The following is a 23,169-nucleotide window of genomic DNA, read 5'->3' as shown; positions in this document are numbered from 1 at the left end:
GCTGCTCGTCTTCTCACACACTCCCGCACGCGTGACCACATAACCTCCGCTGGCTCTCCACACCCCGGCGTTTCCACTTAAAACTTATTTATAATCACCTACAAAGCCCTCCACACCCTGGCTCCCCCCCTACCCGTCTGAGCTCCTCCAGGACTGGTGGTTAGTCCTCCAGATGGGGGTCAGGTCAGGATGTTTGCGGGTGGGAGTGTGTCGGTTGGCCCTTCTCCATTGCCGCTCCCACCCTCTTGAACAAAATTCCAAAAAATATCAGAGACCCCCCCTCCCCCCTCACTGTCCAGCTTCAAGAAATCCCTAAAAACCCTCTTCAACATCGCCTCCAACCACAAACTCATCATCCTTCTCTAACATTATTTCTTCTTTGTATTGCTTTCACTGTTTTTTGTTGTTGTTCTTTGTTAAGTGTCTTTAAATACTTAGAAAGGCGCTAAAAAAGTCCAATGTATTATTATTATAAAATTGAATGAACTTAGTTACTGTATATCAGAACATTTCTGAGAGATAAAACTAGCCGATGCACATACTCATGTGATATCGGTTGGCTGATTAATCGGTTAGGGGCTAGTTCGTTTTTTTAAGATTTATTTTTGGGCTTTTGTGCCTTTTTAGAGATAGGACAGTGGATAGAGTTGGAAACCAGGGAGAGAGAGAGGGGAATCACATGCATTCTGTGGGAAACACGGATATGTATATATAAAGTTTGTGTTTATATTGAATGTGGAGCTTCAGTTTGTGGGCGGGCTAACACTGTCACATTTACAGGAATGTTGACCTGTCATTTTTAAATAAAGAAATGAAGATTGACATTTTTAAATTCATTGAGGCGTACAGCAGAAACATTTGATTAAAATGTATTGAAATAATTAAGTGTTTAAAACATGCAACAGATCGTAGTCAGAGGGATAAATCTTGATTAATTTAACTGTAGTGTAGAACTTTCTAACTTGTAGAGTGATAAATTGTCACTAAGAAACCTGTGATTATTATAGAGGTCAGTGCTAATGTGTACCTTCTTGAAATCTGATTGCTTTTCTCCCGGTGGCTCATCCTAGACCAAACGACTGAAGAGACGGGAGCTGTTTGCCAAAGAGGGCCTGACGTGGCAGAAGATATTCCATTTCTGCACCGAGCATCAGGACAAAGCCAAGCAGCAAGCTGTCAGTCAGGAGCTGAAGAGCCTCCTTCAGGCGGCCAAACAGATTGGTAATTAACTCCTCAGCCTCAAATCCACCGTTATGTCTTTCAGTCCATTTTCATGTTTCTGAAAACTGTTTTTAAGAATTTACAAAATTAAGTTTGTGTGCTTGTCTAAAAGTGATTGGGATTAGGGCTGCCACACTGACAAAATCATAAATACATGTCATATTTATCAATTTCTTTAAACCAATGAAACTAATAAGAATAAACCAGAAGAGTTATATTGATAAGGACAGACAGATGTTGGTAAAAACGCCTGGATAGTATTGAAGCAGTCCTCTTTGACATTTCATTTCATTATTTATGTTCATGCTGCTTCTCTCTTTGACATTTCCTGCTCTCTTTAACGGCTTCATGAACAATGTCAGAGGTTATAGCTAGAACTCAACAAACACACAATTAAAGCTAATCTGTCTGATCGTGTGAGCCACTGGTTGATTTAAAAACTCTGAGATAAATGTCTGCGTGCTCAAATTAAATCAAATGTTCTCCAACTAATGAAAACATTCTTGATTTTCTCCGGAGAGAGAAAAACAGGTGTTGGCTGTAATCCTCCCTTTATGACTTGAGGTGTTAGCTGAACTTCACGAGTCAATTATGGAGCGCTCGCGTTGAAGCTTGTGATCGTTTTAATTGACTTTTTTCTCTTCTCTCAGTTTGTGGCACTGTTCTTTTTTCTTATCTCACTTGTCAGTCAAAGAAAAAAACAGTATTTGTTGTTGCTTTAAGTGATAAATCTGCCCTCAGCTAATGTGACTGATCTAAATAGGAATATAAAAAGCTCTTAAAAACACTGCAGAGGATAAAAGTGGCCGTCCTGCTCATCTGTTTGCAGCGTTGAGTCCGTTGCTTTTAAAACCATTTTAATTGGTATAAATCCTTTTCATCCTTTTTTGCTCTCCTCCAGCACTCCACACTTCTTCTTTCCGTTATTCTCCCTCGGTCCGTCCATTTTTTCCTCTAATTGGACAATTACTCCGTGCTCCTTTTTGTTTGTTACAGCTCTGGTAAAGAAGGAGAAGTTTGGAAATATGATGTGAATGAGGTACTAGGACTTCAAACATTTAGATAGTCCTTGTTAGTTTTTTTATTTTGTGCAATCAAACAACATCAAAACAGAAACAGAGACACATCTACAAATAAAATACACATTGAGCTAATACGTCTAAGAGAACAAGCTGCCCTTCTTCTCTGGAGCGATGAAAACTGCCACACAAGTTGTATTAAAAAGGTGATTGCTATTCTAAAACAGAAGATCACCACATACATTTTGCACCCTCCAGTGGGATTCTCTTGTTTCTGTTAAAGTCAGGCGAGGTTGGACTACTGACAAACACGGACCCCAAACAAGAGGACGCCTGCGAGACGTGAAGTTAATGTGGTGTGTTGATATAAAAACGAATCAAGGCTGCTACAACAAGCTAACTGTTGCTTTGGATAACTGGAGTCACTGGACTTCTAAGTCAAGACAAAGAAAATAGGGAAAGTTCAAATCTTCTTAAGGCTCATTTATGCTTCCTTTACATATAAAGATAGATGTGTATGTTTGGACATCCATGCGCCCTTTATGTTGGGATGGACTTTAAATAAATGCCTCTACTCTGTGGCGGTTCTAGAGTCTATTTGGGCCCTAAGCAAAAATTCACAGGGGGTCCCTCCAACCCGCATTCATAACCATTATGTCAAATGTTTTTACGACAGCAAAATAGAGCGAAATGTGAACTTTTTCACATTGTTTTACAGATTTTATACATTAGCATAAACATAGAAATAAAGAGCAATAAAATCCTTCAGTTTTCCTTCGGTGACTTTCATTTACAAACTTTGGTTTTCACAGCAATAATGCATGACCCATCTGACAGTGCAATAAGAGTGAGCGCAACCTGTGTGCACATTTAGAGGAGGGGGCAGGGGTAAACAGCTCTCTCCAATGTCTTGATTTCTTTTTACTGTAGAGGCTCCATGCATGGGTTTGTCTCTCCCCAGTGATCACTAAATGTTCCTCTGGAAGTCATGACATTACACGTGTTAAGATGTTGTGTTTTGTTTCACAGTGGGGACCGATCAGAGTCAGGAGGTCATAGAAAGTGCTGCTGTCTTTCTGTTTGAGACTTTCCACAACAAAGACCATGTGGGCACAGAGGAGACCAGGGCCATTAAACAGATGTTCGGCCCTTTCCCATCATCTGCAGCCGAGGCCTCCTGTGCCTCTGTGGCTCGGCTGGTAGCTCCGCTCGGAGATTCCCACGTGGAGGACTTTATCCAGACACAAAGCTCCCGTCACAACCCTCAACGAGGCTCCTCTTTCGGGCGCAACATCGCCTTCTCGTATGAATGCTACACACTGGACCCTCTGGAGGACCTGCCGTACTCCGACATCAATGAGGAGGACATTAGCCTGGACTTTATCAACTTCCTCAACAACCAGCAGAGCGGGAGAAAGTCTGATGGTGAAGGAGAGGCGTCCGGCTCAGGGAGATCTCTGAGCTCAGGGGATGGAGCAATCCTCAGAACAGAGGTGGAGAAATATCTGAACGGCGGCAACATGATTTCCTCGAGTCCAGAGGAGCTGTGCACGTCTCTCTTTGAAATGCTGGCCTCCCCCAGGAGCGACGATGAGCTGCAGAATGAGGTTTGGGTCACTGATTATATTTTGAATGTATGTGAAAAATGGTTTTGGGGTCTTTGTGTTTAAAATGAGTGTGGTGCACAACCTGCCATGTAAAAATTGCCCTTTATTGAAGGTCTTGATAATACATTTGTGTTCTTATTGATTCTCTAACCTTGACCTTAAACAACAGGCCTTTTGGCTGCTGAATTTATGATGTCCTTGGCCTTTACCTTCCACACCTTCAGAGACATTTCAAGCTTACTGTTCGACTTTGTCCTTCTTTGGTAAAAAACCCACTGGTAATATTTGAAACTGAACTGAGATAAGAATATACCTTCACCTCTCACAGGGCAGTCTTAAGAAGCCTCATCAGTCTTCAGCCTAACATCCTCTTCATTATTCAGTTTTCTGTAAGAAGGGATTCTTTATTTCCTCTAACAGATGACTAGTGATCGGTGTATCTGTTCCACCATCATCACCTTCAGTTGACATAGAAGTGGTTGCTCAAGGCGGTTTACTGTAACTTTAACCCTTTAAAGGCTTTATATGTGATTTTTCACACTTAAATGTAATATAAATCAAGTATATCCTCTGAAAATAACTCTGTGAGTCATGACTGTCTACAATGGGTGTAACACCCGAGTCCCACTGTCTGTGATGTTTTCAGAGTTTTCAGAGTCCTATCTTCAGCTTGTTTACATCGTCAGGATGGCCGGCTGACTCCTCCCCTCGTGTATAAAAGTTGTTTAATTGAGGGACTAGAGAAAAGAAGAATAACATACTGTACTCACTGCTTAACTGTGTTTCTAGATCACGCTCATTTCAGGTAAATTTACATGCAGTGTGAAGATACGAGCATAATAAAGATCGCTAGCATTAGCATGCTAACACAACAATGCAGCGCAAGTTGTTTTGGTTTCATGCTGGTGCTCAAGGGCGACATCTGCTGGATCAAAAAATCACATATAAAGCCTTTAATGGGAGATAGATTTTATGATTTGAAAGTTGTTATTGAAAGTCGACTTGCCATCTCATACGTTGTCTTTTGTGGCTAGTTAAGGATTTTGGCTCGGCATCTGTGGTGGCCAATCAGATTTCAAGGAGGGCCCAGGCCCCCCTTTCAACCACGCCCCCACTAGGGCCCTTCCTTGTATGTTGCTGGGGGTGCGCCCCACAGTTTGAGAAGCACTGAGTTAGGCAAACCCAGAAAGCTCTGTAACACATGTAACCCTAAATGAGTGGAACTATTGTAGCCTAAAACAAAGCATGCACAGGCGCAGGAGTAGAGAAACGTTTATGTCATACCCCACTTTACCCTAACATGTGGATAAAATGTTTCTTGGATAGTTGCATCTCAGGGTAAAATCTGGTTACTCACCCAATATCCAACATTTTCACGCACAGATCAAGGTGTTGAGACTCAGATGTTTTGACTTACACTTTCAAACTTGAAAGCAAATTGACCAGTGCATGCTGAAGGTCACAGTCTTCCTTCAGAACCACATCATCTGCAAAAAAGCAGAAAGGCAGTTCTGAAGACTCTTAACAGAGCACTCTCTTTCCCCCAACTGTGTCAGCGTTAATTTAGCTGTAAAGGTCTCCCTCCAGTCTCTCCTGATGCCTCTGCTTTGCTTTCCAATGGCAGCTTCCAATGTCACTCTGGCACTGTTGTAAGCCTCCTTGTCTGCAGCTTTTTTTTTTTGCTCTGGACAGGGCCATCACCTCTCCATTCATGCAGGCTTTCATGTTGGGCAGCGACAGGCTGTGAAGAACATACTGTAAAAACAATGGCCAGAATATGTTTGTTTGGGTAGCATGTACCCTGGATGTAAACACAGTTTTCTTTCCATGTCTTAATTGAGTCTTCCAGGACAAAGCATAGCTGCATGCTAAGTAATCAGTGAATAATTTTCTGTTGCTTAGACTAGTATCAAAGGTCACACAAACAGAAAAAGTAACAGTCACAAAAATTGCAGTGTGACTGACTAGTTTACACAATGATCGATTAAGACATTGAGAAGAGAGTCTTCCATGATCCAACACATGTACTGGAAATGTATTATACTTACTCGGGCAGTGCGCCGAGCTAAAAGTTTCCTTTTGGCCTACTGTTATATTGTCTGATGTGTGTCGTTGTTTTTTTGTGTTCCGCCTACAACTCCATAAATGTCCTCTTTTCACAATCCTTAAAAATATAAGTTCTGTCTGTAGTTTGATTGAAGACAGGAAGTGTGTTAGTTGGCAACATTCAGAACTCTGATAATCATGATAAGACCAGGCGCAGTGACGACTGTTCTCAGTTAGGCTCGGTGCACTCGCTGTAGATTTGAGTCATGAAGTCGGTCGTAGATAAGTCAGACATTAGAGAAAAGACCTAAAGTAGGAGCCGGCCAGGTGGTGGAGTTACTATACCTAAGAATTCACATTCGTTCTTGGTCTCAAATTGTAATGTGAAGTGTAACTAGCAGTTTAGCGACCATTTCAACATCCAACTCCCCGTCACTTTGACAGAAATGTATTATTAATTTGAAAAGGTCTTGAATCATGTTGTTTTAAAGTATGATTGGTAACACTGCTGCTGGAACATAGAGGTGTTCAGTACCTCTAGATTTGAACACCAGGCTGGTATAAGAGAACAACTAATAGGTAGCTACCTCTTGTGTTCAGATCCTCCTCCACATGTGGAAAACAGAAGGGTAATGTAGAACAAATATGAGGATCAGGGAGGTCACTGGAGTCCTCTGTAATGTCTCACAGTGTAAAAACCTTTACATTTACTTACACATCAGGAGAGTGCTCCATCATCCTGTCCCCCATCATTTTCACCCACTTCAATTCTCCGCCTCTCTCTCACTCCAGGGCTTTTACACTGTCCGTATAGCTCCTCTGCACCATCCCTCTCTCTCCCTTTATATGAAATTCCCTCCCCAGAGAAGTAGAATTGTACAACTTCAGCTGGTTTCAGTTGGTTGCCGATGTTTCTCACGTTGCTGACATTTGGAAGCGAACTCTCCCACTGACATCTTTAGATGTAGAAGGCCCCGACTGTGTGTGCGTGTGTGTGTCTGACTGAGAGAAAAGACGACGTGCGCCTGCAGACTTTCCATGCATCTACCTCTGTGTGACTCCAAAGTCAACGGTAAAGTTCAGAGGCTCTGCACTCAGTGCCATTAAAGCTGACAATGGAGAGAACCTGCTTCTTATTATTCTCCTTGCTGGCCCTCCACCGCTGACATTTTATTGAAGGAGCTGAGCTGAGGCAGGAGGAGGGGTAGGTTGGGGGTGTTATATATACACAGAAGCTTACTGTGAAAGCCATTTTAGATGGTGTGTTCAAGTGTCTACTCATGTGACTGATAGTGACTTGATAAAGAAGGAGCTGTTTAGAACAGAGCGGCAGCATATGATTATTATGCTGTTTGAAACGTTTTTCATTATGTATACTTATAAAATCAACCTGAAATTTCCCAAAGGATTCGTTTAGTTATCCTTTTATTTATCATTTTTCTATGAGTGATAATACAATTTACAGTTATCATCAGGGCTGGGCAATATAGACCAAAAATCACATCTCGATATTTTTTAGCTGAATGGTGATACATGATATATATCTTTATATTTTTTTTTCTCTAAAGAAATAACGAAAACAAAGTTGATTCTACTATTAAACAATTTATTTAGCAGAAGTTTTTATCCAAAGCGACGTACATCAGAGAGTCAGTACAACACAAGCAAGGATCTAGAGAGGAGGAAACAACGTCAGGAAGTGCAAACAAACAGATTTAAGTCTGATTGGACACACAGGTGCTGACAGGAAGTGACCAGAGGCAGAGCACATGTGCTGACAGGAAGTGACCAGAGGAAGAGAACAGGTGCTGACAGGAAGTGACCAGAGGCAGAGCACAGGTGCTGACAGGAAGTGACCAGAGGAAGAGAACAGGTTCTGACAGGAAGTGACCAGAGGAAGAGTATTCTTTGGCTTAGTGGGCGGGAGGGAGTCTAGACCTGGATGAAAGAGGGAAGGAGGAGCTGTTTTGTAAGCCAGCAGCAGAGTTTAACATTTGATAGAGGGTTTACCCGTTTGCGAAATTAAATTAAACAATGTTTAATAAAAATGCTCCTTAGATAGAATAAAATAAATAAATACAATTGTACTTTTCTGCATGTGTATTTTGTTATGCAGGTGGTTTTTTTGATGTGGCTCAGAGAGAGAGAGGCGGAGCATGGTGAAGAGAGACAGAGTGATTGGCTGCGCTACAGAAGAAACATATATATAATGTTTTTTTTTATGAGATATAAACTATATCGATATTTACGATAATGTCTTCTTACCCTATGTTTTGTTTGAAAATATGTCGACAATCTTAAAAACTCGATATATTGCCCGACTATTCTATCATATAGCATTTCATTGCTTTGTTAATTTGACTGCTGAAGATAAAAATTTGTGTTTTTGTTTAATTTGGCAATGGACTGATGCAGCCTTGCTCGGTGAAGTCCAAATCATTCTTTAGTTTTTCCATTTACTGGCTGAAAAATAGAGCAGGCAAGGCTGAATATTTAATCACAGATAAAGGAGGAGGACGCTGGTGTTTACCCTCCTGACCTGTAGCCTTGCACATGTGGATGCATCACACAGTTAGTGCTTTGAAAAGTGGACCTCGCCTGCAGGATGCTGGACTACACTGAATCCATCTGAAGGTGAAACTCTGCCTCTCAGTCCCAGAGGAGCCCACGCCTAATCAGTCAGCTCCAAGGACGGCATTCATGAGAGTTCATAAAAAGAAAAAAAGAAAAAGAAAACCCACTTTGAGCACAAGAAACTCTCCCCGGCACCGCCACCACACGGCACAGCGACTCAACTGTAATAAAACCGAGACAGTCACAGGGACCGATAGAAATTTAGAAGAGATATAAAAGAGACCAGCAAGAGAAACAAAGATAACCTCAATAAAGACGATGGCTGACCTGACATCAAAGTGCGTCTGTTGTTTTAGTTCCCCGCTGTGCTGACTATCGCCTTCCCAGGGGAGGACTGGCTGAAAGAGCACGCTGCCATACCTCCATCCTGAAAGGGAGCGGGGGGGGGGGGGGGATACAGCAATGTTTTTCCAGCTTCAATTTACAAACCCAGCCGCCTCCAGGTCCACGGTTTTCCAATTTCCAAAGCACAAACTTTATCATGCCTTCCACTCCAGTCTCACAGTCATATTGATGACTGTCTGTGCAGCCCTGTCTACACCTACTTTTAATTGTGTGCCGCTTCTGCTGCTGTGCACTGGGTTTCTTGTTGTTGTTGTTTTTGTTGTTGTTTTCCTGTCACTTGCTAAGTGCCAGGTGGCGATGTTTGGGAGGCTAAGCGGCGGAGCATATTCTGTACCAGGCGGATGGTAATTACCAGGTGCTCAGCCTTGGCAGTAGCAGCATGTTTGGGGGTGTTGGTGAGCCATAGGATGTGTATACGTGTTTGGGTGTGTGTGTGTGTTTCTATGGCGCTGTGGATGACTGTGGTTCTGGCATGTGGGTTTGATTTTTCATCCCCTCTCCCCCCTTCCCCTTTTTCTCTTTTCTCTCTCCTCTCCAGCTGTTTGAGCTGCTGGGCCCCGAGGGGTTTGAGATGATCTCCACTCTGCTCCAGTGCAGGGCCGCCATCGTCGACTCCCTCCTCGCCCTCCCACCTGACAGGGCCGGCTACCCACCAGGTGAGAGTGCCCCATGGCAACCGGGTCATCTCCATGGTAACACAGACTCCGCTTATATTGAGTTTGCAGAACATTCATGAATACTTCATGTGACTTAATCTTGATAAAACAGGCCGTGCACGTTAGAGGGATTCCTTTCTGTATTGCAGAAAAAAAGAGGGAATCATTTTTGTCTTTGTGCAAAAACAAGTCTATGGGAGGAGTGAAGCCTGAATGTCGGACCTTTCATCCTAATTAAGCACCATTAAGCACAAGCAGCGGACACAATCGTCCTGTGCTCTAGCTGCAATCACCTGTGTCCTGCATTGTTGTGTTAGCATGCTAATGTTAGCGCTCTTTAGTTAGCATACAAATTAACACATGACCTTGATCTAAATACGTGACATTCAAATAATCAGTGAGTATGTTCTTCTTCTTCTCTCTAGTTCTTGACTAAAACAGATTTTATACACAAGGGGAGGAGCCGGCCGTCCCGTCCATGTAAACACGGCTCTGACAACAACACAGCCAGCGGGACTCGAGCTTCTCCCTCATTGTAGACAGTCAGGACTCAGAGACACATTTACACAGGACAGACTGGATTTATGATTTATTTATGTGTAACATGTCTTTACTACAGCTTTAAAAGCCAACAACAACATTTTAAATTCAATCCTGTAGCGAACAGGAAGCCAGTGAAGAGAAAGCAGCACAAGGGTAATGTTGACCCTTTTTTTTTCTCTGCCTGTTAGGAGGCGAGCAGCCATGTTTTAAATCAGCTGCAGGCGTTGGATGGACGACTGTTCCAAACACACATACAAGGAATTACAATAACTGAGTTGAGACGTTATGAATGCGTGTTTCACGCTCTCAAGGGTGGAGAGAGAGAAAGCTGCTGCCCTGTTTTTTAATCCCTTCAAGCATCACTCAAGAAAATAATGCTGATTTATTAAAATAAAATCAATCTCTGGACCTCGCTGACATCACCACATTCCCATCGCGTTCCTCTCTGCCTGTATCTTTCAACTCCTTTGACTATTTTCATCAGGGCGATGTTTCATTTATTCACAGTCTGCGTTCAGTTTCATAAAACCGTGTGACGTCTGGAGCGAGTAGAATAGCTACACAATGACCATTACGTCACCGCCATCCAATAAAAGTGGGTCACATAGTTTAGATCCAGTGAAGCAGGTGTATTTGTTTCAGGTTTGAGAATAGACTTGTAACAGAGCGCTGCTGAGGGGATCATTTAGCCCGCTAGTGTTAGCTACAGTTAGCTCGCACGCTACTAAAGTCCATTTATCTTTTAACAGAGCTGTTCCCAATACAGAGAGCCAGATCAGCAGAATGTGGCTACTAGAAAGGAAACCGTTCAGAGTGTTTGTTTAGTAGCAATGGGACCCATCTGATCTAATGTCGGTATGGAGTCCGATATTGACGTAATTAACGTATCGGATATCTGACTGACGACGCCGATTCCAAGTCACAGATCAAGAAAGATGGTTGAGCGCTTTAAATCTTCTAAACTTGTACAGTTCGCTTTGAAGACGTTCAGACTGAAATTGTATGTAGTGTTTACAAACCGTCTCCATGACGACGTAAAGACGAAATGAATCAGCTCCTTCTATATGATCAAAAGTTCAGCTCTTACACTTTTAATTTGAAAAACTTGACAGTTGTTGCTGTTTCCTGTTTGTATGTGAAGCCAGCACAACGCAATGCAATGCCAGGTTTACTACAGCTTTGTGTAGCCTCACACATAATAATACCAACAACAACTTTAACACTGTTAGTTATGATGTAAAAATATCAGTATCGGATCAGAACTGAAAAAAAGTGGATCGGTGCCTCTCTGTTGTTTGGTGTATATTCAGCTGCTCTGCTGATGGTTTGACTTTTGTTTGCTAATGCTGCTTCTCAGCCACACTGTGATTTCTAGTTGCCATGTTACCATAAGCCACTTCTCCTTAGATTTACCTTTTGAATCCTTGCTGGACTGAGATTTGTGTCTGTCTCTTTTTAACTCAAAATAAAAACGATTCGGCCGTTTTTAATTGTAGAAACGTCTGCATGTGCAGCACGATCATACGTGTTTGTTTTTTTCTTTTGTTTGCTTACTTCATCACAGAAACCCTTCTATCAGCCTCTTACAGCTTTAGGGACAGCTAACCTGCAGCTATTAATGATTGTCAAGGCGTTAGAAATTTCTATTACTTCATCTTAGGACGTGTCTCCTTTTAAATATTTGATCTGCTTCCAAAAAAAAAATCTTCTTTTTAGGGGTCACTGCAGGTCAAACTGGCCCTGTGAGCCCTGATGTTCTGTGTGAACAGCTGTCATATTGCTCCTGGTGCCTTGTCAGGGTTTGTCTAGGCGATGGAGGGCTGATGTAATGATGAATAAAGGACTTATTTTACCTTTTATTCAAACAATCCAATTAAGATATTGCGTCTACAGAGCGGTCAAACATATTCATCTGTTGATGTCGTAATCAGTCCTCATCTCTCACATCTTTCAGCCCAGCAGGGTTTCTCTCGTCCCCTCTGCTCTGACTTTTGTAGATAAGTTACCTTTATCCTTTATGATCTGTGTTTATGATGAGGCAGATTTATGACTGGCACCATGCACATGTGACTGATACTATCTGATAATATCCACTGGTTTCTAGTTATTACATTTATTCTGGCAGAGGATTTAAAAAGTGAATTCCTACTGGGGATTTCCTCCTGTATTCTAGTAAAGAGCCACAAAGATCCATCATTTGTGCTTTTGTGGTTTTAAAGTGTGATTTCTTGAACTGTTCCTCTCTTCCTGTTAGGCGATAAAAAAGCATTTGACGGGATTTTTTCATCTTGAATTTATACATTTGCAAATTCAGAAATGAAGTTCCACCAGTTTTTCTCTTTATCACTCTTTACTTGAAATTATTAAAGTTATAGGCCTCCTGAAATTATTTGGATATGTTCAAGAGTGTATTTGTGAAAACGGTTTCAACGTCTACACGTCTGGCTTTTATGTTTCAAATCAGTTCTCACAAGATTATGCTATGCTAATCTCTCAAGCTAATTGATTATGAAAAAGAAGAAAGCTTCCAGTTTTAAAAAACTGAAGGCACTTGCTATTACAGTTTCAATTTAGACTAAACACGATCATGTAAACAACAATGTCCTGCTGCTTTTTGTTGATGTGCAATATTGCAAACTTTTGCAACTCTGAAATTGTCCATCTTTTTATTGACATAATTCATTTACACCTAGCATCACAGAGCCTTTAAGCTATATAGCATTAGCCACTTAAATACAATTTAACCCAGTATATGTCCATCGCTTTAGATGGCTGCGATTAACTAAAGATGTAGATTATGATTCAGGTATTTCATATCATATCACACTTCCTGTATCGGTGTGTAGCGCTTAGAGTTTTTTATAAGCTTGTGAAAGAACTCAATCCACTCAGAGGTTATTACCTAAAGATTGGCCTTACACTTCAACTCACTCCTTCATTATTTCTTTCAAGTCTTTCATGCCATCTACCAGGAAATGATGAAGACCTGACTAAAGCCTCCCTCGCGGGCAGACTCTCCGTTTTTGTCCCCGCTTTATACCTCTCATGAATAAGAGAAATAATAGAATATCACGCCTTGCTAATGGAGCACAAGGCCGACACGAGTGAGCTGTTGCTAACGCCTAAATAGGCACAGTCTCTTGTGAGAAAATGGCTTACTCTGGTTTTTGCTGTAGTTATCTGGCTCTCCCTGCAGCTTAAAGCTGAGTTCATTGATTTTGCATGAGATAGTATTTCAGGAGGTTTGATAGTGAGCTGTACCAGCAGCCCTTCCTATTGATGTACATTCCCTACAAGCCTGTACTTTTTTTTTTTTTCTTTTTTTTTGCCGTCCTCCATCCTGAGCCAGCGTTGTCTTGTTCCCTTTGTCCTGAGGTAGCACACCCCTCTTCTTGTTTCCCCTCTTCATTGTTGAGAGTGGAGCCGTACAGTTGGAGATATTGGAGGAACGATAAGGACGGATCGTTTCTCATTGCCAGAGCTCCGTCCTCTGATCCATATGCAAGGTAGACATCAAAGAGTGGCTGAAGATAAGAAGAGAGAGCTGCTGCTCTGTCAGAAAAAAATCCCTGCAACTATTTCAAGTCACACACACTCATCCTGTAGAGTTTTTGGACTAATGTGAAATTCACAGGTCCTAAAGATAGATTTTAATTCAGGGTTGGAAATGAGCTAATTAATGTAGGCTTGTTACTCTGTTCATCCAATTAGCTGGTTAAATCATTGATGTAAGTGCATATTATAAAAGGAGCTCGTGTTTTTTTCTGCCTCAACAAAAGAGTCCAGGTATTAATGTGGTGGATACAATAAATGAAACCGACAATAATTTAGTCTTTAGAGGATTGTAATAACATACGTCTTTTGCACAAACTCTGGTTACACATTTTAGTTTTTTGTAGCCTGAGGAGTTTAACACAGAGGTACCTTAAAGCTGGCCGCACGAGACGATTAAACGTGGGAGAGCACAGACTTGAAGATGGTCTCAACAGATTTAAAACATAATAATATCTGAATGCACACACTAGAGGACTCGACCAGACAGGGAGACCCCACACCTGCAGTTTGTAGTAATGATTCACAGACACAAGATCTCACTGAGGCTCGCGTGATCAAATGTGACTTTAGAAGAAAAACAAAAATGGAGGACGGTCGGCATCGTCAGCCGGCTGTCCTGCTGTCTGTTTTCTTTTGCTGCGAAAAGCAGAAAGTGAGAAAAACCATACAGATGAAATCGTTCAGAAGACGGATCATGTTCTGCTTTGTACAGTTTGCAGTGCAGGCTGAGGGTGGGTTGTCGGAGTACGCACCATCCGGTCGTGATGCTTCCAAGTCCGCTCTCATTGGCTGCCTCCGGTATACCGTCGGAGGCAGTCTGACCTGGAATGATAAATATCACACATGTTTGATATTTACAACTCCAGATTGGAGATCTTCTGAATTGATGGGGAGCAGTAAAATAATCGTAGTGACATCAAACCCTTAAGGTTCTTTGGACAAAAAAATTATATATGATAAGTCTCAAATCCGGCCTCTCAGCCTTGAGCGTTGTTGGGGGGAAAATTGGGCCCAAAATCAGGCCTGAAATAGTTTTATTGAAGTGTGTAGTGCACACATACATACTGTACATACGGTTAAAACAATACACTGAGTACGTCTACATGGACCTGAGCCATATCCTGGTTTTGATCATATTTGGGACATACACACAGAGAAACCCGGTTATTCTTATGACGCTGAAGGAGCTGCTTAGAGACCCCACAGTGAGGGGTGAGAGGGGTTGAGTCCATGATGGATATCGAGTCCAGAGGACAGCCCAGGACAGAACTAGCCCTCTTGACCAGTTTCCTCTCCTGCTAACTAAGAGTCTAACAACATCTCCTTTGTCTTGCTGAAGATGTTTAAGGTCACAGCTGTCAACAAAGTCCAGGATGATCTTTTATATTTGGTGAAGATTTGAGGACTATGTAGGAAAATTCTCTTAAGTGTGTCGCCACATTCAGAGAGGAAATATGCAATTTGGAGTCTGAGAAAATGGAAAACATTCTCTAAAATAAGAAAGTATTTGGATCAAATAGAAGGATCACTGCCGAACAAAAGTTTTAACAGACTGAGATTGATGGATCTAAAGGCTTTGAATGCCTACTGTAACCACATGAGTCCAAACATGTTTGGAAACTGATTACCTTCAACTTTTCAGATATTGAAAGATGAATTACAGTTTTGTTTTTTGCCATTTCTTGCTAAATACAGAAGATCTGAGATTATGTTTGACTCGACCTTTTTTGCAAAAATCCTCTGACCTTGCAGGATCACAGATTTTGACGTTCATGCCTCTATTTGGATTGGATAGTGGATAGAGTAGGAAATCAGTGAGAGACAGAGCGGGAAATGACGTGCAGAAAGGAGCATCAAGTCTGAGCCATCTTCCCCCAGAATCACAGATTTACAGATAAAAACTAAAGTGTGGTGCTCATTAAAGGAAGTTTTGGCTCAACTTTAAGCAGCCAGCGTTGAAGTAAAGTGACCACATGTATAAATGCAGTAATGTAAATGTTTTGTTCTCTGTATAATCTGTAATTAAGGATCCAGTCATGCTGCTTCAAACATCAGCTGATGTTTTTCTTATTGTGAACAACTTTTGATCAGTGTTAAAAATTTCACTTGCCAGACAGCTTTTGAGATTAGCGTTGCCTTGACGACTGAGGGGTAAAAAAAAAAAAAAGAAAAAAAGAAGGCTGATTAAATTTTCCACTATTTGCATGCCATCAGGAAGAGTGGGATTTAGTGGGGATGCCTGTCTCTTGCTGATTAGCTTTTTAAATTGCAGTTTGCAGCTTGCCACTTGCATGTTTATCAAAGAAGGGATTCTCCAGGAGGCTCCTCAACACATTTCAACGGCTGATAGAGGCCGAGGTGTAAAGACAGTTTAAAAGACAACATGTCCACACATCCTAAAAGTTATAGGGGAGATATTTCAAGGAAAAATATAACCACATTGACATCGTTTAAGACATGAAAGTATACCTGCTGCTGCCTTTTTTTAGGTCTAACATTTAAAACAAAGCAGCATGCCGTTGACTTCCTGCTCTCCTGAAGTTTCTGAATCTACTTCTCCATTTGATGTAAACATAGAGACTGTGCTGGGAAAGTTGAGTAGAGTTCATCTTTGAGTAAGTCAATAAATTAGTAGGTCAGTGGGAAGGAAATTAAGTACTGTTTTTGTTTCAGTATGTCGCAGACCCCAAGAAGAGAACGTATTTGTGCAATTTGGACATCTCTCTTTTCCTCATTGCAGCTTTTTGATAAAAAAATGTCTGAAGATCTTGTGTTTTTTTAAAGCTTCTGTACTTTTCAATACTTTCAATCATTACAAGAACAGATTTAAGTAAAAACTTTGTAACATTGATCAGTAAAGGGTTTTGGTAAACCTCTGTTTGTATATTTACAGCCTTCTATTATTGGGGATGAACCAGGATCTTTGTAGCACCCGAAATCAACAATGTTTGAGCTCATCGATACTGATATCGAGCCTCGCTCGCTGTGTCATTTAGATCAAATCACTGCTGCACAAAACACATCCAAGCAAGCACAATTACTTCAGCATTATGCATCAAATTAAACCAAAATGCAGCACCTTCGACTGTCTTCAGGTTGAACGAACTCTGTGAACTCCAGCTTCTGCTGCAGGACAGTCCTCCTTCTCCTCCACTCAGAGCAGCTCTGACATCACCAGAGCATTGTAACTAGTTCCTGTGGTTAAAATAATAGTATCCAATGTTGAAACACTCCAGTTCCCAACCCAAGTCACTACGAGCTACTGCCACCCGAAATACAAAACAACAAAGAGTAAGGTCTTTTACCTGCTCTTTTGTAAAGTGTCTTGAGATGACAGCTGTTATGAATTGGCACTATACTTATAAAGACTGATTGATGAATAAGCTTGCTGGTACTCCTGCATTGCTGAGCTATAAAAGAAAAGTGCTGAGATATATCTGACGTAAGGTTATATAAAGCGCTGATATCACTCCGTGGGGCTGGAGGTGCAAAAGTCATTTTTCTAACTTTTGTTGTAACTTTACTTTAAGTCATTTCAGTTTTTGTAGCTCCACTGTAACACCTCCTCTGTCTGTTTACTGCACCGTTAAAGCACCAGAGGAGGGAGAGTCATTGTCAAAGCGAGCGCTCTCCTCTCCAGCTTCTCTTAATCAGCGAGGGGAGGAAGCGGAGGTGAAGCCCGGTGGGACGCTGACAGCTCTGACCCGGGGAGAGAGAGAGCCTCCCATGGAGTGTTTGTGTCTGTGTGTGCAAATGGCTCTCACTGGGTCATTAAGCATATTTCTTTTTCTCTTTAAGTGTGGTACAGTGTGTGTGTGTGTGTGTGTGGACGTGTGTGTGGAGAAAACGATGAAGTTTCAGACTTGATGGAGAAATAGTTCTGTTACAAGTTTACGAGTACGTGATGATGCAAATGTTTCTTTAAAAAAAACATTTTAGACATTTTCCTTTAGGTGTTTTTACTTCTGTTTGTAAAAGTCTGTCAGAGCTTGAAGTAGTCACATTATATGTCATCATCAAAAAAGATTTATTTTACATATTTAAAATACATTTAAGATCATCGTTGTTAGACTAGCAGTTCAACGCTGCTCGCTGCCTTCAATGCCACATATTGCACAGCCTGACTTCATATTTTCTCTCGTCTTAAATAGTGCAAAAGGGATTTTTTTAAACAGGAATGTTCTAGAAAGTGATGATATTTCTATTTGTAGCTTTTTGCGATGTTTGAATTTGTTTTTTTTTAGGGAGCCATTTATAAAATCTGGCCAGGGACAACAGATGAAAATTAGACTTTTGGCTAACTCTGGCATATTTACTGAAATGTTTATTAATATGCAATGTCCCTGTAAAAAATAAATAAATAAATAAAGGGGCAGCTGTGGCTCAGTGGTACAGTCAGTCTGCTCTCAACTGGAAGGTTGAGGGTTTGATCCCCAGCTCCTGCAGCGACATGTCCGATGTGTCCTTGGGAAGTTGCTCCTGCAGCTTCTTCAGAGGCGTATACATATGTATAAGTGGATTAATTAATACTGATAGACACTTCACATTTCTTGATTCATGTTATATTTTGACCACAGCACAGATGTTTCATTTAGACCACAGGGGGCTGTTTTAAAAGAGGTATAATATGTCCTCTTTATGATATTTAAGTTTAAACACAACGTACTTTATCATCTAATTTAAAAACATGACGGCTTTCTGTTAAAGATGTGTGACCACATGTTGACTATTCTTGAAAATCCTGTCTTGAATTTAAAGATGAGGGTGAACAACACAGTCGAAAACATCTTGTTAACAAACTACATCTATCATGTCGTTGCTCTTCACCGTGATTTCGGCGCCCGTGATAGCATGTGGAAATGAGAATCCTGGAGATTTGGAGGCAATCACTGCTTGCAGACACATAACAAGGTGCAATAGCTCCCCGAGAGAGGGAAGGTAAAGGATGGGGAACGGTTTGAGACAGAGGAATTGGTGCAGAGAGGGGTGACAGAGTTAACGGGGCTGGGAGCTGGAGAGGTAATGGGAGGGAGGGGGGGGAGAGTGACAAGGAAGAGGGGCGCTGCTGGAACGAGTGGGGGGGGGAGCGGGTGAAGCAGGTAGAGCCGCTAGATGAGATAAAGAAGAAATCATTCAGTCAATCAGGCCGGGCCGCGGTGCAATCATCAGATCTCATCTGTTTTCAAGAGCAATTCTGCCTTTTATTGAGCTGTTGTGCCTCAAACAGGGAGGCTGCAAAGGGAACATTAACCCTTTCAGTGCTGCATCCACCTGCACCACATGTCAACAGCACCAACACGATCACAGATTAAATATGACTCGAGTTTTTTAGACTTTATTTCAGATGATACTTCTGCCTTTACTTGAATATGGCAGCTATAGGGAGACAAGAAATGTGCAGAGGAAGAGGAGTAGGAGACGACATGGACCTAACAGATTCAGGATCAGGGATCAAACCTTCGACAAGGACTGTCTCCTCTGTACATGAGACGCCTGCTCTCTGTTTAAACTAAAGCAGCGCCCCTATGAATCTGTTTTTACTGAAAACTTCTGAACTTCAATCACAACAAGCTGTGTTGTAAATAATGAGGTCATTTATATTCTTTCAGGAGTTATGCATCTTGGAGAGAACTTTTGAAATATTTGAAATTATATCATTTATCCTTAAAGGGCCTGACACACTGAGGAGATCGCCAGCCGTCGATCCTAGTTGAGCGGTGAGCGGTCGTCGCCCTAGTTTTTGCGGTGTGTCCGGCTCCGTCGCTACCCGTCGGCCACTGTCAACCTTTTTTTGGCCGATTCAACATGTTGAATCAGCGTCAGGAATCTCTCTGATTGGCTGTTCTGAGTCTCTCCTGCCAGACCTCCTAGTTTTTTTCCGCAGAAACTCCTAGTGAGCTGATGTGAGAACGCTGCAGGATATTATCGGGAGAATTCACCTCTAGCCAATGAGTGTTACATGTCACTGTTAAAAGAATGAAGGGATCTACCTACGCCTGTACAGGACAGAATCAGAAAAGTGATAAGACATACCAGTTTGTCCACAGGAAGCACCAAAACATCCACTCAAACTGAAAGTTCAAAGCTCACAGGAGCGTTAAGAAAAGTTTCAGATGCAGATTTTATTTTTTCTTTGTTAAGCTAAATTAAATTGTTCCTAAATTGAAAATGTTTTATCAGCTTATTTACTCACATTAATGTTAAACTTTGAGTTCTGAGGCTTGATTTAATGATTTAATTCCTAATTGTGTTTGTTCGTTCCAGATGGGAGCAGAAAAGTCAGCGGGGAAGTGACCAAGCCCATCTACGGCTGCCAGGTGACCATCCAATCAGAGCAGGAGAAACAGATGATGAAGATGTACCGCAGGGAGGAGAAGAGAGAGAGGAAGAGAGGCAAAGGAGGAGAAGACAGTGACGCATCGGATGCTCTCTTGACCTTTGACCCCAGAGAGATGAGAGCTCTGAGGTATGAAACTTTTTTCTGTGCGTCCGTCCCCTCCGTGCTCGTTGGTATTTAAACCAAAACGCTTCAACACCAGAGCTTCACAAAATGAAAAATAAAAAGGATAGACGCTGCAGCTCGTCACATTTTTCAAGATTTTTTCTGAAAGTTTAATTTCAGAGGATAAAAAAAAACAGAAAAAGGAGCAGCGATCTGTTTAATTAAAAAGTTAGTATGGCCAAATCCAGCCCAGTGTGAAGGAACAGATTAGCAGAGAGGTAAGCCACTTAAAGACGCACACATCTCCGTCTCTTCATTTGAATCATCCGCTGCACAATATTCCTCCTGAAGCAGAAAACACGATGGATCCCCCGAGAGACAGAGACAACCATGAGCCTCATTCACCGACACTATAAGGAAGGAAACACGTTGAACCCAACAACCGCTTACATATTGAATTTCAATTAATGGAATATTTCTACTGACGCTAAGTTGACTACGAGTAACTTGCCTGTTGAAAAATGTATGTTGATATAACTGACACACTGATGACATGTGACTGAATATCTACTGACAGCTTGTTGAGTGTCAACAGATGGACTTTCAAAATAAAATGTTACAGACTATTTAAATCATCAGTATGTACGAGGTCTCATCTTGAGTTTCTTTCTAGCAGCTTCCACACCGTGTTACTTTCCTTTTTTTTTAATTTTTTAACACTCCAGATATGTTTTTTTTTCTTTCAGGGAGCACGCCCTGTTGACTGCCCGACGTGAGCCCGTGTTTGGCAGAGAGAGAGTGTACGAACGCATCCGATATCCCAACGTCTACGACTGCTACGCAGAGGCCACAAAGAGTCCTGCGTTTGTGGGAGGAGCCAAGGTGAGCGGGATGTGTCCACTTTTTGTCTGCATAATCCTTAACACCTATTTAAAACAGGAAAAAATGTAGAAGTGAGTGCTGCACCGGGTCAAAAAACAAAATAAATAAATAAAAAACCTATTTAAAACAATTGAATTATTCAGAAGGGTCAAGCTCTTTAGTTGCAGTGATGTAGGAAAGCCATGACCCGCTTGTTTCTACACCAGAGTGTATAGACATGTAAAGATTTATTCATATAAATGTATGTACATGGTCAGAACATGTACTGTAGGTTTGTTTCATAGTTTTATTTCAAAGGAGCATAAAGGAAATGGGAAGTGATAAACATAAAAAATAGAAGAATTCTTCAGAGTATTTGTCTTTTTTCCGACTTTGGATGTCCTCCAAGTTTGAGAGTGTTTTTTTTTTTAAAACCCAGGTTTGTTATTTTCGAGTCCTTGAGGTCATTCTTGAGATCTGTGTTTTCTTCTGTTTGTTTTTTTTTTTTATCGGCGTGACATTTAGTTGCTGCTTCCCGAGGGAATCCGCAGAGACAACAGTAAGATGTATGAAGAGGTGGAGATCCCGCCCAACGAACCCATGCCCATTGGCTTTGAAGAGAAGCCTGTCTACATCGCTGAACTGGATGAGGTAGGAGCCGCTCTGTACTCCTCTGTTTGTATCTGAGTGTGATTATTCTCTGTGTGTGTGTGTGTGTGTGTGTGTGTGTGTGTGTGTGTGTGTGTGTGTGTGTCTGAGCACCATGGTTGGGTCACTGGGAGGTTTTTGAAGACTGACAGTGACATTTCTACTTCCAGGAAAAAGCAGAACTATTGCATGTGTTACTGTAAACTAAGGAAGTGTAGGCATGCATCAAACTGAATCTCCAAATCCCTCTCCGCTTCATGGCTTCAATTACTTTTTGGAAAAAAATATCAAACAGCACGCACATCCAAGCCGTTGAGTACTGGGTGCTGGACAAAAAATGTATTATCATAAAGGCAAAAGGAAGACATATGCAGTTCTCACAATAGCAGAAATCTCCTGGAAAAACTCCTGATATTTCCAGAAAGAGCTGCATGTGTGAACGCAAACAGTCACATTTTTCACTCTCTCTTCACCCGGAGTTTCTCCTGCAAGACTCCTAGTATTTTTCTGCAGAGAGTCATAGTGAGCTGATGTGAGAACGCAGCAGGATATTATCAGGAAATTCCCCTCGAGCCAATGGGAAGGGCAGTGACGTTTATATATTTGGACTGCTGCATGGTGCATAGAGTGTCTGCATGCGACCACGACTACACGTAGCAGTGATATAAAGACAAATATTCTCCTTCTGCTACTTCTGCATCGTTTTTTTTTCCGTCACCTCTTCCCCATAGGAGGCCCCGCCCCCCTCCTGTCTGTCAGGGATAGTCTCCAGCTGTGAGGAGCATATGTGAACAGACAGGTCAGCAGAATCTCCAGAGCAGTCCTCCTGTAATTATCTAGATATTATACTGGAGTGCAGATGTGAAAACGGCTTAAGTCCGCACAACAGAAGCTGCTTCAAGTCTCATTTAATGGAAATTATCCTCACATGACGTTTTAGGCCACGATAAAGCTGCAATGCTTCTCTACCAACAGACATCTAGAGCTAACAATCTGCTTTTATAGACGACTGCGCTGTCTCCCAACTTATTTTTTCGCTTCGGATATTAGAGATTCACCGATTGTGAAAATCAGTGCCTTAACCGATGTTTGATTCATAACTTCCTTTGGTGTAAGATTCCCACAATGCCGGCATTTTCTTTCATGTTTGAGAATGAAAACAGAGCAGAGTTTGTCCAACAGGTGACCTCCTCTGTCCAACAAAAAAAACCTCTTCTCTGAATCAGTAGTCAGGTCTCCTAGATGTCAACATTAAATTGATAAGACACAATAATATGTCGATGTCTTTCACTCGGGCCGATGCCATCTGATACCGATGTCAAACCGATGCATCGGTAAGAGCCTCAAAAAATTGTCACTCCCAGAGGATCATCATTTTCAGATTGATTCATAATTTTAATTCAAACATTGACACTAATGATGATCAATCTGGTCAGATATTTGGTGTAATTATGACTCTGATGTTGTTAAAAGATTATATACCTGATAGTTTGAATCTTCCCTTAGCCCTAACCCAAAGTGATTCAAGGACTAGATTTGCAGCTTCAGATCTGATGTGTACTCCATCCACAGCAATGGCTGACTTTTCCAGC

The 23,169-nt window shown here is 41.6% G+C and overlaps 1 protein-coding gene across 4 annotated transcripts in view; it reads left to right on the top strand.

Annotated features, from left to right (window-relative positions):
* The window catches only part of ascc3 (activating signal cointegrator 1 complex subunit 3), a 138,468-nt gene that overhangs the window by 4,541 nt on the left and 110,758 nt on the right, over positions 1-23,169 (top strand). For all 4 annotated transcript variants that reach the window (XM_061049534.1, XM_061049537.1, XM_061049536.1 and 1 more), the window contains exons 3-8: positions 1,071-1,221; positions 3,270-3,847; positions 9,411-9,528; positions 19,891-20,092; positions 20,815-20,950; positions 21,455-21,580. In XM_061049534.1, the coding sequence (XP_060905517.1) occupies positions 1,071-1,221; positions 3,270-3,847; positions 9,411-9,528; positions 19,891-20,092; positions 20,815-20,950; positions 21,455-21,580 (1,311 nt within the window). The remainder of the gene's footprint in view (positions 1-1,070; positions 1,222-3,269; positions 3,848-9,410; positions 9,529-19,890; positions 20,093-20,814; positions 20,951-21,454; positions 21,581-23,169) is intronic.

The sequence above is a fragment of the Labrus mixtus genome, chromosome 11 (genome assembly GCF_963584025.1).
Source record: "Labrus mixtus chromosome 11, fLabMix1.1, whole genome shotgun sequence".
Taxonomy (NCBI): Eukaryota; Metazoa; Chordata; class Actinopteri; order Labriformes; family Labridae; genus Labrus; species Labrus mixtus.
Note: the sequence above shows the minus strand (reverse complement) of the source record. Positions and strands in the feature narration are given on the sequence as shown.